Raw genomic sequence first — 20,772 nt, forward strand, 5'->3', positions numbered from 1 at the left:
TTCGAAGGAAGGGTATCATGATGATTTCCGATCCTGTCTTGGCCTTTTTCCTTCCTTCGCGTGATCTGTTTGATTTCGCTTCCTCTTGTCATCTTTAGTAGGTGGCGGAGGGTTATTTGTTGGTGGAGTAGAGATGAGCGCAGACTTCTTCTGTGCACGTTCTCGAAATTCCAAGACCCTGAAGACGCCCTCAGCTTGGATCTGCACTTCTGCCATGTCGTAGGGTGGCGTCATGGTGAGATTCTCATGTAAAAGAGATCCCACCTGCAAGCTTTTGACGAAGAGATTGGCTGCGGTAATTGGATCGACGTCGTGGATTTGATGCACGAGGTCAATGAAACACTGCAAATACGCTTTCAGGTGTTCATTCTCCGTCTGCTTAATCCGATAGAGGTCAGCCATTGTTCTTGGTGCCTCTCGGTTTGCACTATATTGTTGTAAAAAGGTCCTTCGGAGGTCACTAAAACTGTTGAGAGATCCTGGCTTTAATTGTCGGAACCATAACAAAGCTGGCCCAGAGAAATTCGTTGAAAAGACCTTGCATTGAATAGCTTCGTTGTTAGCTTCTAATGCCATTTTCTGCTGAAATTGGAATAAATGGTTTAGCAGATCTCCCTTTCCATTGAATGCAGGTAGGGAAGGGATGATGAAGTCCCGGGGCTTAGGCTCATTCTGAATCCACTCTGAGAAAGGAGATTTCTCAGTGGTTCTCGATACGAGATCCAAATGCTCGGTGGCGTGAACGGATCGCCCGTCTGAGAACTTCTGCATCATTTCTCTCATCATATCTTCTTTCCAACTGTCTAAGAACCGGATCGAGGGAACACGGTCTTCGGTTGGTGTATCATGCGTGGTGTGACGTGTTGTTTGTTGAGGCCGGATTTCGGCTGTTGGCTGAGTGGATCCGATGGGGTCTGCTTCCGTCCGCATATGTGCGTCAGGGGGTGATGCTCGTCGTTCTTCGACCCCGGAGGGTGGCAGGAGACCTTGGGATCTTTCACTACCGAGGTTCGTGTTTTGCTGAGGGGAACCGATGCGGTCGATTGGAACTTCAGGTCTACCAGGGTCGAGATTGTTGTTGACTTGGGTATTGCGTGCGGTGTCAGCGGATCTGCGCAGTTCAGCTATTTCAGCTTCGAGCCTAGCCTGAGCTTCGGTCAATGTCTTGATTGCTTCGTCGGACCGTTGCTGGCTCGCTTCCAGCAAGCGACACATCCTGTTGATCTAGTCGCCCACGTCCGCCAGAGGGACGCTCTATGTGACTGAACCCGAGACTCCGTTGCCTTTTGGTGGCATAATTCTTGGGTTTGCAGAGGATCTTGGACGCAAAAAGAGAGTTCTTGATTTCTTGATTCGACGACGTGGCTAAGGACGAAAATGTTTTTCATTTCCCACAGACGGCGCCAATTGTTGAAGCAACAATTTGTCTTTCTATATCTGGAGGTTCAACCCAACGATGGACGATGCTCTGTCACTATTCCGGTGATGAAGTTTGCCTTTGACTCGTCGGGATCACCTGCAAGAAAGACACTCCGATGCTTAAGTCAGTTCAAAGTTCAATCCCATTTCCCTTCTATCAATCTTATATTTATAGGACAAAATATGTAAACCAGTTAGTTAGTTCAAGCGAACCCTGAAATGGTGGGAAGAAATAATCGAATTTCCCTCCAAAAATACCGTCTTTGAATGTCTCGTTCAGGAGTCAGAGGCGCGGACCGCCTCTGACTCTCAGCTTCTGCCTTCAGAGCTTCTGTATGCCGAAACGAACCGTTTTGAATATTTGATAAATGAGGAAAGGGTTTTATGGGCCGAACATTTTGGGCCCAACAGTTTGCTTCATTTTACTCCAATACAAACTAAAGTAGTAAGCTAGTTGTTATATGCAATCTACCATTTTTTGTAAAAATAAGTTACAAAAATGTTTAACTAAATTTACAAATTATTTCTATAAATATTAGTTAAAATTTTTATTTTTTTTAATCACGAAAATAGTTCTTTAAATCATTGTTGCAAAAATGTACTTTTTTCAGTTATCAATTAGTCTATAAATATTGTTTATAAAATGCCCTTTTGTAGCTGTTTTTTTTTTTTTTAAATATTGGTTACGTAGATATTGTATTTCTCAATGAATATTTTTGTAAAAGAAAAAAAATTCCATAAACACTTTTCTCAACCGTATTTTTCAATTTTTTTTATATAAATTGCATGTATTTTTTTTTACAAAAATTCCTAATATAAAGTGCAATGGCATTTTATAAATCTGACCTGATAATAAAATTAAAGCTTGAATTTGACTTGAAATGGTAGTAAAGTTTTCGATTTGGATCCCAATATGAAAGGTTAGGGTTTAGGTTTGAGTATGAATTTAGTTTTTTATTATTAATTACTAAAAATAAGTTTTTACTTAATTTAAAATTTTAATTTTGTTAAATATTCATATTAATAATTCTTTAATTAAGATTAAACTTGGGGTATTAGCCCACATTTAAAAATATGTTGACTAAATTCTAGTGCAAGATTCTATTTTTTTTTTACTATGTTGACCTGTGAAATTAACCAACGATCGTATGTACAGTATATGATACATTTTGAACGAAATAAATATAATAAACGTCAGAGTACGAATATCTTAAACAAACACATAGAAATTTTATAGTGGTTCAGTCCTGTTCTGATGAACAGTAATAATCTAATCCACTTAGAGCACTCCCAATGGACGTTCTACTTCATCTTTTAAAATACCTCCAAAAACCACACATTTTTCTATTTTACCTTTAAGTTTTACATTATACTATACATCGGCTTCTTTATATATTTCTCTACATCATTTAAATATTATATCTTTAAACATATTTTATTAATTAAAGTAAAATAAAATAATTAAAAAAGAAAAAAGAAATAATAAATATATATACTAAATGGGAGAGAGAAAACTTATAAAAAAAAAATAATATTAAAATATTATATAAAGGATATGTAAATGTTATGTAAATGTAGATATAGATTAATTGGAGTTTGTGCATAGCTATTATAAATATACGTATAAAGGAGCTGATGGAAGGTGTTTTTGTGAGTTTTAGCTAAATATTATAGAGAAAGTGTATTACAAAATACATCACCAAAACATATTTTTTTTATAATTTACCTCAAACTTTTACATTATACCATATATCAACTTATCTATTTTTTCTCTACATCATTTAAATATTATATTTTTAAAAAATATTTTATTCATTTTAAGAAATAAAATAATTAAATATAATAGTATCACACTCATATATATACAAAAGTTTATAAAAAAATAATAAAATATTTATAGCTTGATGAATAGTATTTTACTACATATAAAGAAATACTATTCATTTAGGTAAAAAAAAATATAACTTTACATCACCCATTGGAAGACTATTAAACAATTTTTTCTCTATATTGTAAAGAATTATACATTTTACCTCATCCATTGGGAGTGCTCTTAGCTTTTAGTATTGAATCACTAGACAACTACACTGATAAACAAAAGTATTCACTCGTTTCTAATTTGCCCAGAATTTCTCCCCAAATATTATTCAGATCTCAAAAATTCCAGAAAAAGTGATCCCTTAAAATGAAGCCCTGGGTCCTTTATTTATAGTACTCATCAGTAATACTGGGATCGTGGATTGGTACACGATTATTAGGTAGTAAAGATACGTGTCCACCTCCGCATGATTATGAGATCATGGGTTTCTCGTTGTTTCTCTAGATCGTGGTAGATAATGCACGATTGAAACCTATGAGAAAATGTTAAGTCTTGGTTGGTCTATGAGACCTAGGTGCTATGCTCGATGACCCTTCAGAGCTTGGGTACTAGGCCTGATGACCCTCTGGGTGCTGGACCTGTTAATCCTCTGGGTGCTGAACCTGTGATCTTTTGGGTGTAGGACATGTTTGATCTCAGTTTGAACGAGTGCGAGTATTTCTCAGTGAAGTGTACTTGGGAGTTTAGGCTGACCACCTAGGTGGCTCTTGAGCATGTCAGGGCGACCACCCCTGGGGATAGGGGTCAGGCCGACCACCCCTAAGGGCTCTTGGGCATACTTGGCCCGACCACACTTAATGGTTGGGGTCAGGCCGACCACCCCTAGGGGTAGGGGTCAGACTGACCACCCTTATGGGGTCTTGGCTTGGCTGACTTCCCTATAGGTCTTAGACCTATCTTTTTTGCTCGTCGGTCTTTTTTCAATACTTCGTCGTTTTTCCCTAATTTGTGATGTCGCGTGTCGCTTTCTCATTCACCACGTCATCCTCGTATTTTTTAGGGATAACATTTTCCCCCCAATTTTATTGTAATGTGTTCAACATTACGGTAAACTTAATCTTGGCCTGAGAAACATATCGAAGCAGTACTTTAATAGCAAAGTCCCTCGGGACATTACGTAGTACTTTTATCAACTATCGATAATTTGCTTAGCACATATTTTTCAAGAATAATTGTAATTCCTAAAAATAATTAGGTTTTTCAAGGAAAATTAATTTCATAAAAATCCAGTGTATTTTTCAAGGAAATTTGAAGTCCTAAAAATATAATACATTTTTCAAGGAGTTTGAAGTCCTAAAAATACAAAATATTTTTCAAGGATATTAATTCCTAAAAATACCAGATATTTTTCAAGGAATTTTAATTCCTAAAAATACAAAAATATTCTTCAAGGATATTAATTCCTAAAAATACAAAATATTTTTCAAGGAATTTTAATTCCTAAAAATATAAGATATTTTTCAAGGAATTTTAATTCCTAAAAATACCAAATATTTTTCAAGGATTTTGAAATTTTAACCATACCAGATTTTATTCAAGGAAATTTGAATTCCTAAAAATATATGGCTAGCCTGAAAGGCTATAAGTAAGGCCTCACTTCTCACTTCCTTGCTCTGTGCGCCTCACCCATAGGAGTTTCCAAGCCTGATTTCTCCAATTCTTCATCAAACTCAGATCTTTATTTGGGTAAGTACTTTCTCCTAATCATTACATCATTTAATTTAAAGGTGCTTAGATTTAGAAGAAATATTTTGAATCTTTGAGGAATATGTCTGAATCTTCTTGTTTTGTTTTATTTTGATCAAAATAATTGACTTGTTTGAATCAAGTCTACGATTTCTCTAGAAATTCCTTAGCCTGGACGATTTCCAGGGTTACAAAACCTAGCATATGCGATTTTAAGTTTGTGAAACCCTAGGATAGGCGATTTCCAGGGATGTAAAACCCTAGGCCGACCACCTCTTTAAGATCCATTAGCCTAGCGATTTCTAGGATTCCAAACCCTAGCATAGGCGATTTCCAGGGATGTCCATTCCTTCATGGGCCGACCACCCCTAGGGTTTCCATCATGGGTCGAGCACCTCTAGGGCCTCCCTTGTAGCATCCCAAATTCGCTAATAAGGCTTAGGGCCTTGATTAACGTGCCTGGAGGGCAATAATTGATATATTGCAATAATATGTGAATTTGATAAGTATGTGGTTAGAAATGCATGTTTATGTGAATTAAATGTGCATGTGGGCCCCATTTGGTTGTTAGGGGCATATTTATAATTTTAGCCTGCTGAGGGCATAAATGCAATATTTGTATATATTGTGATTGTTACCGCGTGTGAGTGGTGATATAGTTGTGATGCACCATCCGAGATGGTCCTAGAGAGAAATTTAGCTAGAAAGTCACAACGGGGTCAAATACCCGGCTCGGGGAGGAGCCTAGGGGTATTTTGGGAATATAACTTGTGTTCGGGAATTATTTGAGTGATGGTTAGTAGTTTATCAATAATTTGGTATGTCAGGATTAAACGAGGATTTATAGGAATACTTGAGGACTTAGTGGGATTTTGGTGAAATGACGGAATTACCCTTGAGGTTAGTATAAGAATTTATAAGGGGAAAGGGCAAAATGGTAATCTGGCCTTAGGAGTAGATAAACTTGGTCGAGGAGAAGTCATTCACGTTATTTACACTTAGGCTTATACCTGAGTTTTCTGTTGGAAGTCTAGAGAGAACCAAAAGCTAGGAAGGAAGGAGAAGAAGAGCTGATCTTCATTGGGGTCAAGGAAGGAGCTCAAGGGGTGGACTAGGGGAGGATTTAGGGTAGAAATTCAAGGGTTCAGCTTGGGAATCAAGGGATTTAAGCTTGGAGTTGGACATGGAAGTAGCTCAAGGTCGAGATTCTGCTTGAGGTTTTCAGCGAGGCTCGAGTTAGTGGACTGTGCTCGGGATTTCATTGCTCAAGAAGTTTGGGACACAGGTAAGAAAACTGTTGTACCCGTAGAGCAGGGCGAGGCCCTATAGTTTGTATTGCATGGCATAGCCCCCCATCGAATATGTTTATACGTGTTTAAGTATTTGTTTATTTATGCTATGTGTTCATATGTGTGAATGAACGGTAAGCGCCGGGAACGGCGAAGGCCGAGAACGGCACGACCGAGAACGACAAGAGGCTGGGAGCAACGTTTAGCACGCAGAGTGCTAGTTGCCAGGGTGAGACCCTAAAGGATACCTGGGATATCCTCACGGTGTAGACCACAAACCAAGGGCTAGGTAAAGCGCCTGGGACGACATGGCCGTATGTGTTTAGCCTGTTGGCGGTTTGGGTTATATGCTGAATGATTGATATGCATATGTTATTTACTTGTGTGAGGTTTTCTTGCTGGGCTTCAGCTCACGGGTGCTCTATGGTGCAGGTAAGGGCAAGGGGAAAGTCAACCAACCACGAGTACAGAGAGCGTGAAGTGACGCGTACATGTTTGGCCTGCCTGGCTGCCACGACCAGGGGTATTTTTGGGAGATGTTTTTATTAAACCTAGTTTTGTCATTTAGTCGACCTTAATCCTATTTTTGAGTTGTAAATATTTCTAAACGGTATTTTTGGGATCCCAAATGTTAAACACTTTATAATTTTCAATGAATGGATATATTTTCAAATTACGTGACTTTATTACAGTTTAGTTACACTTTTTGACCTAAATTCTTGATTAGCAAGTTAAACGCACATTTTAAACTCACTTAGTAGCGAAACTAAGGTAGTAGGGCGTTACAACTTGGTATCAGAGTGAGCCAAGGTTTATGGTTCCTGGAGATTGATCGAACATGTACGCTCACTGTTAGTGAAAAGCTCGACTCAGGGTTGGTTGGTAATGATTGAATTATATGCTTGATTATGTGCTTAGCTGCCCTGTTTGCCTGCTTATCTTATATAGAGCATGATGACGAAGTTAACATGTGCATGATGTCAGGGCATGGCCCGTTGAGTGTTATATGTTATTTGTATGCTTTGTGGGTTGCTGTTATGATTGGATGATGTGATTGGGAGGTGGTTTTGGATGTTGTCATCATGCCTGATGAACAACGTCATTAATTGCAGGCATATTGTTAAGATGCCTCGACAATCATCGAGACTCTGCGGCAGTAGGGCCGAGGATGACAACCAGGGTCAGGACCCTCCACCTGCCCACACAGAATTAGCAACAGATGTTTGCCGAAATGGAAGCGAGACTGCAACGAACTGAGAAAGAACTCCGACATTGAGGCAGCAGGCCCCTCATCAGGCCACTGGGTTACAAGTTCAACAGGCTATGGCGTCAGTGCCGGTTCGGCCTGTTATGGAGAACAGGTGGGAACCTTTGTATGAGAGGTTTAGGAAGCAGCATCGTCCCACCTTCGAGGGTGGACCAGACCCCCTAGGGGCAGATCAGTGGATGAATATGATTTCCTCCATTCTGGATTTTATGAGAGTGGTAGGGAATGAGATGGTAGCTTGTGCCAGCTACATGTTCAAAGAAGATGCCCGCATCTGGTGGGATGTAGTGACTCAGAGGAGGAATGTGGCAGTTATGACTTGGGAAGAGTTCAGAAACATCTTCAATGAGAAATATTACAGTGTTGTAGTCCGAGCTGCGAAGGTTGACGAGTTCATCAACCTAACACAGAACCGATTGAACGTTACTGAGTATACTCTAAAATTTGATCGGTTGGCGAAGTTCGCACCAGATTTGGTGTCGAATGATGCGGCAAGAATGGATAGGTTTGTGCGGGGATTGAATGTTATGATCGCCCATGATGTGAAAATTACGTTGTATTTAAAGACTACTACTTATGCCCAGATTGTGGACAAGGCCCTTACAGCTGAGGGGGCCAAGGATCAGATATGGAGAGAGAGCGATGTGAGGTGCGATGCCAGGAGGATGATGCCTCCTTTTGTTGGATCAAGCTGGGGTAGTGGCTCCAGTGAGAAGAAGAGAAAGGCCCTAGATTCTTTTGTTCCTCCTAGCTCGGATAGGAGGGCATGGGGTGCTTTTGGTAGCCGTCAGGGCGGGGGTGACAACTGGAGGAGTTTTCCAGTGTGTCCTCGGTGTAGATGAAGACACCAGGGTGAGTGCAAGATCAGGGCCTGCTTTATCTGTGGGAGTGCCAATCATCTGAAGAAAGACTTCCCACAAGCCAGGAGAGAGGAGCCGAAGTAGGGTGACAACCTCGCTCCTGCCAGAGTATTCACTTTGACTCAAACTGAGGCGGAGGCTAGCCCCTCAGTCGTGACAGGTCAGATTTCTAGCGCTGGCTCTTCTTTTAATGCATTGATTGATTCAGGGGCTACTCATTCATTTGTGTCTACTAGAGTGATAGATCAGTTGTGTAGACCTAGTGATTTATATGCTAGGGGTTTTCAGACTTTGCTGTCGACTGGGGTACTGGTAGTCTCTAGGAGATGGATTAGAGCATTGCCATTAGAGATAGACGATAGGGAATTATCCGTGGATCTGATTGAGCTAGTGATGGATGACTTCGATATGATCCTAGGGATGGATTGGTTATCGAAGTATGGGGCGACGATTAACTGCAAGCGCAGGATGGTGACTTTTGAACCAGAAGGGGAGGTACCCTTTGTATTTGTGGGGACAGTCAGTGGGCCGCGGGTACCTATGATTTCAGCACTGAAGGCTAGAGACCTGATGCAGGAAGGTTGTATAGGATTCCCTAGCGAATATTGTGGATACTTCTAGGGTGGTATCAGTTGGACCAAGTGAGACCAGATTAGTATGTGAATTTCCAGATTTATTTCCAGCAGACCTGCCAGGGTTTCCGTCGTAGCGGGAGATTGAGTTTGTTATAGAGTTGGCACCAGGGGTGGAGCCAGTATCTAGGACACCTTACAGAATGGCTCCGCCGGAGTTGAAGGGGTTAAAGATTCAGTTGCAGGAATTATTGGATTTGGGGTTCATCAAATCGAGTTTCTTGCCATGGGGTGCTACAGTGTTGTTCGCCAAGAGGAAGGATGGATCTCTTAGAATGTGTATTGACTACAGAGAGCTGAACAAGTTGACCATTAAGAACAAGTACCCACCACCCAGGATTGATGATTTGTTTGAAAAGCTACAGGGGAGGACAGTGTTCTCTAAGAACGATTTCCAATCAGGTTACCATAAGTTAAGGATTAAAGAAGAGGACATACCAAAGATCGCTTTCCGCATGAGGTATGGACACTATAAATTCCTGGTTATGTCCTTTGGATTAACCAATGCCCCAACATCTTTTATGGACATGATGAATAGGGTTTTCAAGGATTACTTGGACAAGTTTGTGATAGTATTTATCGAAGATATTTTATTGTACTCTCAGTCAGAGATAGAGCATGAGCAACATCTACGTTTGGTATTGCAGCGGTTGAAAGAGCATAGGTTATAGGCTAATTTCAGTAAGTGCGAGTTTTGGCTACCGCAAGTCACATTTCTAGGGCATATCGTCAGTAAGGAGGGGATCCTGGTTGACCCAAGTAAGATTGAGGTAGTGAGGGATTGGCCTAGACCAAGCAATGTTCCTGAAGTTAGTAGTTTTCTGGGATTGGCAGGGTATTATCGGTGGTTTGTTGAGGGGTTCTCCAGGATAGCTACACCGTTGACTGAATTGACGAGGAAGAAGACTAAGTATGTTTGGACAGACAGGTGTGAGAACAGTTTTAAGGAATTGAAGCGGCGACTGATCATCGCGCCAGTGTTGAGTCTGCCGAAAAACAATGAGAAGTTTGTGGTTTACTGTGATGCTTCTAGACAGGGTTTGGGGTGTGTGCTGATGCAAGCTGGAAAGGTGATAGCCTATGCATTGAGACAGTTAAAGGAATATGAGCAGATATATCTCATGCATGATCTGGAGTTGGAAGCGGTGGTATTTGCACTTAATATTTGGAGACATTATCTTTGTGGTGAGAAGTGCGAAATATACCCCGACCATAAGAGTTTAAAGTACTTCTTTACTCAGAAGGATTTGAATATGATCCAGAGACGGTGGCTAGAATTGGAAAGGATTATGACTGTGATATCCTATACCATCCTGGGAAGGCTAATGTAGTGGCTGATGCATTGAGTCGGAAGGGCCCAGGACAGTTGTTCAGTTCGAGACAGATTTCTGATAGATTAACTGAGGAGATGACTAGAGCGGGTATAGAGCTGGTGGTTGGTCAGTTAGCCAAGATCACTCTTCAGTCTACACTCCTAGAGAGGATCAAGGAGGCGCAGGGGAAAAATACTCAGTTGAAAGGGCACAAGGAGAATGTCTTAGTCGGAGCAGCTAAGGACTTTTCTATCTCTGAGATGGGACTACTGAACTACAAGGGCCGGATCTATGTTTCGTTGGATTCTGATATCTAGTGAGAGATCTTGGATGAATCGCATACCACTCCCTACTCTTTACATCCGGGTTCAACGAAGATGTACCAAGATTTGAGAACCTTGTATTGGTGGTCGGGAATGAAGAGGGACATGGTGGATTATGTGGTTAAGTGCTTAACTTGTCAGCAGGTAAAGGTTGAACACCAGAGGCCAGCAGGGTTATTGCAGCCTATAGGGATTCCAGAGTGGAAGTGGGAGGATATCACTATGGACTTAGTGGTTGGTTTGCCGAGGACTGTGGGACATTATGATTCGGTATGGGTGATTGTGGATAGGTATACCAAGTCCGCCCACTTCTTGCCTATTAGGATGACTTATACTGTGGAATAGTATGCTGAATTGTATGTGAAGGAAATTGTTCGCCTTCATGGGGATCTGAGGTCGATAGTATCCGACAGAGATCCCACCTTCACCTCCAAGTTTTGGGAGAGTCTGCAGAAGGCTATGGGCACGCGGTTGCGGTTGCGGTTTAGTACCGGTTATCATCCTCAGACAGATGAACAGTCTGAGAGGACAATTCAGATACTAGAAGATATGTTACGAGCCTGTGTGCTGGATTTTGGGGGATCCTGGAGTAGGTATCTCCCTTTGATTGAGTTCTCGTACAATAACAGTTATCAGACGACTATCGGGGTGGCTCCGTATGAGATGCTATATGGGAGGAAGTGCAGATCACCTATCCATTGGGATGAGATAGGTGAGAGGAGATATTTGGGTCTTGAGATGGTTCAGAGGACCAATGAGGCAATTGAAAAGATTAGAGCTCGAATGCTCACCTCCCAGAGTCACCAGATAAGTTGCTCAGACTTGAAATGCAGGAGCATAGAGTTTCAAGTCGGTGACCATGTGTTCCTTAGGGTTTCACCCTTGAGAGGAGTGAAATGGTTTGGTGTTTGGGACAAGCTGAGCCTTAGGTTTGTTGGCCCCTTTGAAATTATGGAACGGGTTAGAGAGGTAGCTTACAGGTTGGCAATGCCTCAAACTCTATCAGGGGTTCATGATGTGTTTCACGTGCCCATGCTCCAGAAGTATGTATCATATTCTACACGCGTGTTGAGTTATGAGAACTTGGAGCTAGATCAAGATTTGTCATATGAGGAGAAGCTGGTTCAGATTCTCGACTGAAAGGACAAAGTCTTGCGGAGCAAGACCATCGCCTTTGTGAAAGTGCTCTGGAGGAACAACAAGGTAGAGGAGGCGACGTGGGAACTTGAATCAAATATGTGGGAGCAATATCCCGAGTTGTTTAGGTAATTTCGAGGACAAAATTTCTGTAAGGAGGGGATAGTTGTAGCGTCCCAAGTTCGATAATAAGGCTTAGGGCCTTGATTAGTGTGTTTGGAAGGCAATAATTGATATATTGTATTAATATGTGATTTTGATAAGTATGTGGTTAGAAATGCATGTTTAGGTGAATTAAATGTGCATGTGGACCCCATTTGGTTGTTAGGGTCATATTTGTAATTTCAGCCTGCTGAGGGCATAAATGCAATATTTGTATATATTGTGATTGTTACCATGTGCGAGTGGTGATATAATTGTGATGCACAATCCGAGACGGTCCTAGACAACGGTTTAGCTAGAAGGTCACAACGGGGTCAAATACCCGACTCGGGAGGAGCCTAGGGGTATTTTGGGAATATAACTTGTGTTCGGGAATTATTGAGTAATGGTTAGTAGTTTATCAATAATTTGGTATGTCGGGATTAAACGAGGATTTACAGGAATACTTGAGGACTTAGCGAGATTTGGGTGAAATGACGGAATTACCCTTGAGGTTAGTATAAGAATTTTATAAGGGGAAAGGGAAAAATGGTAATCTGGCCTTAGGAGTAGATAAACATGGCTGAGGAGAAGTCATTCACGTTATTTACACTTAGGCTTATACCTGAGTTTTCTATTGGAAGTCTAGAGAGAACCAAAAGCTAGGAAGGAAGGAGAAGAAGAGATGATCCTCATTGGGGTCAAGGAAGGAGCTCAAGGGTGGACTAGGGGAGACTTTAGGCCAGAAAGTGAAGGGTTCAAGGGTTCAACTTGGGAATCAAGGGATTTAAGCTTGGAGTTGGACTTGGAAGTAGCTCAAGGTCAAGATTCTGCTTGAGGTTTTCAGCGAGGCTCGAGTTAGAGGACTGTGCTCGGGATTTCATTGCTCAAGAAACTCGGGACACAGGTAAGAAAATTGTTGTACCCGTAGAGTAGGCCGAGGCCCTATAGTTTGTATTGTAGGGCGTAGCCCCCATCAAATATGTTTAAACGTGTTTAAGTATTTGTTTATTTATGCTATGTGTGCACATGTGTGAATGAACGACAAGTGCTGGGAACGGCGAAGGCCGAGAACGGCATGACCGAGAATGGCAAGGGGCTTGGAGCATCGTTTAGCATGCGGAGTGCGAGTTGCCAGGGTGGGACCCTAAAGGATACCTGGGAAATCCTCACGATGTAGACTGCGAACCCAGGGCCTGGTAATGCCCCTAGGATGGCATGGTCGTATGTGTTTAGCCTGTTGGCGGTTTTAGTTATATGTTGAATGATTGATATGCATATGTTAATTTTTTGTGTGAGGTTTTCTTGCTGGGCTTCAGCTCTTAGGTGCTCTATGGTGCAGGTAAGGGCAAGGGGAAAGTCGACCAACCATGAGTACGGAGAGCGTAAAGCGACGCGTACATGTTTGGCCTGCCTAGCTGCCATGGCCAGGGGTATTTTTGGGAGATGTTTTTATTAAACCTAGTTTTGTCATTTAGTCGACCTTAATCATATTTTTGAGTTGTAAATATTTCAAAACAGTATTTTTGAGATCCCAAATGTTAAATGCTTTATAATTTTCAATGAATGGATATATTTTCAAATTATGTGACTTTATTACAGTTTAGTTACACTTTTTGACCTAAATTCTTGATTAGCAAGTTAAACGCACATTTTAAACTCACTTCGTAGCAGCTCTAAGGTAGTAGGGTGTTACATTGTTTGTATTTCCCTTGCCTTATGCAATTTCCACGGATGTCAATTCGCTCATGGGACAACCATCCTTAGGGTTTCCAGCATGCTCCTGGTGATTTTCAGGTTTACATACCCCATCATAGGTCGAGCACCCTAGTGTTTACATCATGGGCCAACCACCACACCACTGGGCAACTTCTAGGGATCTAGGGTGGTCGGCCCAAGCATAAGTCGACCACCTGGAACCCTAAAAAAAAATTTCTCCTCCTTTACTGATCTCTTTAGGGTCTTCCTTATACTGTACAATTTATTGGAGACTTGAACTTTAGTCCTCTGGCATTTTTCTAAGGTCTGCATCAAGGGTGGTCAGTCTAAGGTGCTAGGCCGACCACCTATGCCCCTTCTTTCACATTTTGTAAGCTTAGGGACTCGGGGTTGCCGGCCTAGGCTTAGTTCCACTAGGTCGACCCCTACTTTAAGACTTCGATCCATTTTTCCAAATCTAGGGGAGCCCTATGGTATTCGGCCTGAGCTTAGTCTAACTAGGCCGACCCCCTATATAGATTTTTTCCCCTGGTTTCTTCATTTTTGCTTCTTAGTTCATGGATATGCCTCCAGCTATTGGCTTCATTATGTTCGCTTACTAACTTTATTCTTTATTTTTCCTTTGTTGTAGATGTCCAACTCCTCTTCGTCAGAAAAGTCTGTAAGTGAGCGTACTCCTTAGGAGTTCTTGGAAAGGGTGAAAAGGATTCTCCCTCATTCCGCTTTATATTTGTTCAGTGAAGAAGACTTCTTGAAAAGGTATAGCCCAATGGCGAGAGTAAAACAGACAACTCGGAAACCTTCCAAAGATGATCCTCATATTTCCAGGCACATCACTCAAGGCTCATCACCTGGCTCTTCTTATATCTCTTCTAAGCATAGTACGCCCCGCGGATCTCAAGGCACATCTCAGCAAAGTCATTCTTCTTAGCGGGATATGTTAGGTCAGCGGGACTCATTGCAACGCCCTTTGTACCGAGATACCATTCGGGTTCCCCATCACTCTTTTTTTCAGCGAGAACATACTGAGGGCTCTCATCGCCATGCTACTCATCCTCAGGAGCATTCTATTCACATGTTCCAGCCTAAGGTGGTTCGCCCTCCTTCCAAGAGTAAGACAGTCTCGCCAGCTGCACAACAGAAGAAGAGAGGTCAAAAGGAGTTCCATTCATTAGATTCAGGGGCAACCTTGGCCAGTGAGATTATATGGAAACCGATTGAGAAGCCTCACCCTGCTGATTATGCGGTTCTGTGGTTCAAGGGGGCTGCCTCTGACATGACTGAAAAGAAGGTAAGGAACTTAAGGAAGACATTTGACCTCTCTGGCATGTCTATTACTATCCTTGGTCCAGATGACAGAGCTGAGGACCCGCCTCTGGGTATGTGTGCTTGGACACGTTCTGCCATCAAGTCTGGCGCCCTACTTCCTCTTCATCCGTACTTCCGTAATGTTGCGGACTATTTGGGTATTAGTCCTTCTCAACTGGCTCCTAATGCGAACTTGTTTTTATCTATGTTGTACATCATTTATCACCGCAGAAAATGGGCTGCCCCGTGCCTCACAAGATCCACTACTTATTTGACCTGAAGATGAACCCTTCTCAGCGTAACTTGGGGTATTTCCATTTCCACCATTATATGAGCGAGGGTACCAACACCTTCTTGGAAGAGATCTCTGGAAATAGCAAGGCGTTTAGATATGCCAACAACTATTTCTCCACTAAGGACGGAGAGGCTAACTACTCCAAGTTTAAGCACGTTGGACCTTTTTATAGACTGCTCCTGACCCAGGCTATGACAATTAGGGCCAAGGCATTGATTGCCATGACCCCTGATGAGAAGAATGTCAACACCCTCGTAACTTCAGAGAACCTAAGGAAGGTCGGGCTGTTTCCTCCTTCTATAGTCGATGTTCCGGATGACGATGGTCATGAGCCAAAGAGCGCCTTATACTCCCCGGGACTCATTCATGTCAAGGAGGTACCCTCTTTGCCTTTGATATTTGGACAAGAGGGTGATGAGGTAGGTGTATCTGTTGCTTACTCATCGCTTGCTTCTAATGACTTTGATGAGACTGCGTTCGAGGCCGAATCTCATTCAGAAGGTTCGATACTTTATCACCTTTATTTTATGATTCATCTATGCTTAATATCCTTCTAACATTTGATCTTATTTTGCAAGCTTAGACATGTTTGGTTTTGTTCATACCAAACAGAGGTCAACTCCCACCAAGGCCAGTACTTCTATTCGAGCGGCAAAAAGGGCCAGGGTTGAGGCTGAGTCGGTAATGGATGTTCCTCTCGAAGTGTCTCCTCCGACTCCTTTGGCATCTAGTCTGATTCTTTTGGCGTCTAGTCCTGTCGTAGAGGTAGAGCCATCTTTGTCTACACCAGTTCCTCCCATTTTCACTGATGTGGGTGCTTCCTGTTCTGTGCCTGCTCCCTAATCTGAGCCACACCACTCTGCTATACGGAACTTAGTTTCCCTCATGGACCGAGCGTCTCATCTGGAGCAGATGACAATGACTTTTAATGGGATTAAGAATGAGGACTTGAGCACCATTCTAACGAAGTCACTCCTAGACATTCAGAGTGTGAGTCCTTTACAGTTGTCTTCTTGTCTTGTTAGCTTGTGTGCTGACGTTTATCTAACACTTATATGTTTTTTGTAGGCACTGATGTTGGTCTCTCATGTCCGTGACAGGTCTGTGGAGTATACCTCTACACTCTCCAACCTTAGTTTTGAGCTTGAAGCTTTCTGCCAAGAGGTGGTGGGCCTTAGGCGCATTCTCGGCTCTAGGGATACTGACATTGCTTTGAAGGATGAAGAGATTAACACCCTCTGCACTACCGTGGAGCTCAAACAACAGGAAGTGACCGAGTTGACTCTTAGGATAATCCAGATGGAGGGGAAACTTGATGATCAGCTCCAACAGTCCGAAGCTGAGAAAGAGAAGCTGATTGCTGACATGGACCAATTGTGGAAGGATGTTCTTGTCGAGAAAGAGCAAGAGGTCAAATTTACCCAGGACAAGGCTTGAGAGGAGTATTCAGAGACAACTTTCTCTTGCTTCTACTTGATCTGGAAGTCCAACAAAGATCTTAACTTGGATTTCCTTCCAGAGAAGACGCGGACAAAGGAGCTTAGGAAATGACTGGCTCGTGAGGCTTCCGAGGCTCAGGGTGGTCTTTCAGATGATACTTCTCGCCCTAGTTAGTCTTCTCTTGGTCTTTTATTCTATCTTTCCTCTCATGTCATTTGTGGGGCACCTTGTACTTGACAATTTTTACATATGACATTTTATGCCTTTATGCTTTTTTGTTATGAGTACTCAAGTGTATTGATTGAAATTTTTATCTCCAATGCTTACTAAGTATATCGACTCACAACTCTCATTGGTTAAGGAATCAGTATACTCTGAACACATGTATTTTACGTGTCATACTAACCTTACTCTTTTATGTTTTTCATGCTAACAACCATGGTAATGTGAGTAGTATGATACTTCACCAAGTACCATGAACAAAACAAGTCAGCTTGACCACCCCATGGGTGATAGGCTAACCACCCTATAGGGTTGATGGAATGGCCGACCACCCTTTAAGGGACATGGCTAAAAGTCTCCTCACCAATGCCTTTTTTGTTTTTGTTTTTTGCATTTTCGAAACATATGGTAAACAAATGTCCTAGAAAAACTTGAGCTTGCTTAGTACTTAAGGTCACGTCCTCATTGCTTGTGTATACCCCAGTCGGTATGTACTATACGCCCCCAAGTGATCATGGGTTTAAAAGCCTTGGTCACTTGCTACTTGACCATGCCTTGCTTCGAATGTTTAGACATATAGTACTATCCTTTTTACCCAATGATGCAAGCAGCAAATGCTTGTCCCTCATTGGTAGTCAGTGATGGTTCCATACTCAGTAGTAATGATACCTATACACAGATGCAGATTATGTTGCATGTGTCAATCATGATCTACGTAATCTCTTGTGTACTCGTTATGATGATTGTAGAAAGAAGTGTCTAAGTTGGACCAACGGGGTCTAGATGGGCTAATCGAGTCTGTAACGAGTCTTAGATCAAATTATCGATCGGTCCCTCAAGGACTAGATTCAATTAAGATCTGATTATGGCGACTGGTCTTCATACCAGTCTCTTTTTTGATCGTATGGGTCGATAGGTTCCTCAAGAACTAGGATCCAACGTGATCAAATAATGGCAGCTGGTCATTGGACCAGTCTCTTTTGTTGATCGTATGGGTCAATAGGTTCCTCAAGTACTAGGATCAAACATGATCAAATAATGGCGACTGGTCCTCAGACTAGTCTCTTTTGTTGATCGTATGGGTCGATAAGTTCCTTAAGAACAAGGATCGAACGTGATCAAATAATGGCGACTGGTCCTCGGACTTGTCTCTTGTTTGGATCATATGGGTTAATAGGCTCCTCAAGAACCAAGATCGAACATGATCCATATTTGGGCGACAAGGTCCTAGGACCTATCTCTCGTTTGGATCGTATGGGTCGATAAGCTCCTCAAGAACCAAGATCGAACATGATCCATATTTTGGCAACAAGGTCCTAGCACTAGTCTCTCGTTTGGATTGTATGGGTCAATAGGCTCCTCAAGAACCAAGATCGAACATGATCCATAATTTGGCGACAAGGTCCTAGGACATGTCTCTCGTTTGGATCGTATGGGTTGATAGGCTCCTCGAGAACCAAGATCGAACATGATCCATATTTTGGAGACAAGGTCCTAGGACCTGTCTCTCGTTTGGATCGTATGGGTCGATAGGCTCCTCGAGAACCAAGATCGAACATGATCCATATTTTGGAGACAAGGTCCTAGGACCTGTCTCTCGTTTGGATCGTATGGGTCGATAGGCTCCTCAAGAACCAAGATCGAACATGATCCATAATTTGGCAAGGTCCTAGGACATGTCTTTCTTTTGGATAGTATAGGTGGATAGGTCCCTCAAGGACCATAATCGAAAATGACCCAATAATTTTGGTGACAAGGTCCTAGGACATGTCTCTCTTTTGGATCATATGGGTGGATAGGTCTCTCAAGGACCAGAATCGAACATGATCTGATGGGGTTGACAGGTCTAAAGTGACCAGTCCCTCGTTGAAAGAAATTTAACGAATTAAGTGAAACTTAAGAAATTAAATTTATTCATTCATTGAAGCATCATGGTTGTTACACTGATCATTCGACAATAATACATTTGCCTCCTGCTCGGCTACTCTACTTTCCCCTAAGTATTCGACGGGAACGACATTCAAAGTGTCCTCATCTTTGGCACTGACAAGCTTGGCTAAGGCATCAGCATTGACATTTTTCTCCCTCGGGACTTGTAAATTGAATATTTCTTGAACTACGCCAACAAGTCCTTCACCTTGTTCAGGTACTGCACCATCCTAAGTCCCTTAGCTTGATACTCCCCTGGTACCTCGTACACTACTAGTTGGGAATCATTGAATATCACCAGGGACCGTGCATGCACATCCCGAGACAAGCGTAATCCTGCTAATAATGCCTCGTACTCAGCCCGTTGTTTGAAGCGTTGAATCCAAATCTAAGAGCATAATGGATTCGGTGATTCTCCGAAGTAATCACTATGATTCATGTGCCCGAGTTTTATTCATTGGATTCTCCATCAACATATAGCTTCCATACAGGAGTATCTCCTTCCTTCTCGGTATCACCATTCTCCGATTGGTAGGAAGGGTCATCAAGGTTGGTGCCTTCGACTATGAAGTCTGCCAATGATTGTCCTTTTATTGTCGTTCTGAATGATAAGTGATATTAAACTGTCATAGTTCCACTGCCCACTTGAGTAATCTTCCTGAGGCCTCTGGTTTCTGAAGAACTTGTCTCAGCGGTTGATCGGTCAGGACTCGGATTAATTGAGCTTGAAAGTATGGACGCATCTATCGAGAGGCGATTACTAAACAATAGGCTAGCTTTTTAGGAGGGGGATACCTAGACTCCGCACCTACTAGCCTTTTACTGATATATTACACAGGGTGTTGTACCCTGTTCTCTTCTTTTACCAAAGCAGCACTGATTGCATGCTCGGTGATTGCCAAATAGATGAATAGTACTTCACCATCTATTGGCTTCACTAGGACGGGAGGTTGAGCGAGATGCTCCTTCAATGCTTGGAAAGCTTCCTCACATTCCTCGGTCCATTGGATCTTCTTACTGCCCCTTAGTAAGTTAAAGAAAAGGACACATTGGTCCGTAAACTTTGATATGAACCTACTGAGGGCATCTACACTTCTTTGATTGTGGTAGGTAACTTCATTACGATCAATGCTTTGATCTTCTCGAGGTTAGCCTCGATTCCACGCGAATTGACTATGTGTTTGAGAAACTTGCCAAAACCAACTCCAAACGAGCACTTGAGAGGATTTAATGTAACGACCCAACTATTCTAGACCTTGGACCATTAATAACTACTATACTAATTATAAGAAATCGTACATATGAAAACATCATAACTTTATTATATAAAGAAAATTTTTGAATACATAAATATTTTACTTAGGATATGGGATCCCATTGTTTTGAAAATAAAGCAAAACATAACTTAAATAAATGGGTTACAAAACCAAGTGTGGAAAATAATACATAGAAATCATAATTTAAAGACTTAAAGAATTCATCCTCTAATCGAACGCTCAGTCCATCGATTCCATCCTGCCTCAATACACAACCCCAAGCTGCCAAGAACCTTTCCGCTGCCATAGCTATTTTCCTGCACATATAAACATAAAGGAATGAGCCTAATGCCCAGCAAGGAAAAACTAACAACATAAATCATATACATAAAATTATATCATAACATATGCTATATCATAAACATATACTATACCATAAACACATACTATATCATAAACATATGTCATATACTACTACAATGGCCATTATACTACTTGGGGCTTGTTAACTAATCAAGTCATATGCCCATTAGATTTGTGGGGCTTGCTAGCTAAGCAAATCATATGCCCATAAATTTATTGGGGGTTGTTAGCTATACAAGTCATATGCCCAAGTCTACCAACATACATAATATAACATTTCATAACATATCAATC

General features: G+C 41.9%; 1 protein-coding gene across 1 annotated transcript; it reads right to left on the reverse strand.

Moving 5' to 3' along the window:
• Positions 1-15: 15 nt before the first annotated feature.
• On the reverse strand, positions 16-1,215 carry LOC133784911 (uncharacterized). Its single transcript, XM_062224178.1, has one exon. The coding sequence runs from the start codon at positions 1,213-1,215 to the stop codon at positions 16-18; it is 1,200 nt and encodes a 399-aa protein (XP_062080162.1).
• Positions 1,216-20,772: the final 19,557 nt, after the last annotated feature.

The sequence above is a fragment of the Humulus lupulus genome, chromosome 6, assembly GCF_963169125.1.
Source record: "Humulus lupulus chromosome 6, drHumLupu1.1, whole genome shotgun sequence".
Classification (NCBI taxonomy): Eukaryota; Viridiplantae; Streptophyta; class Magnoliopsida; order Rosales; family Cannabaceae; genus Humulus; species Humulus lupulus.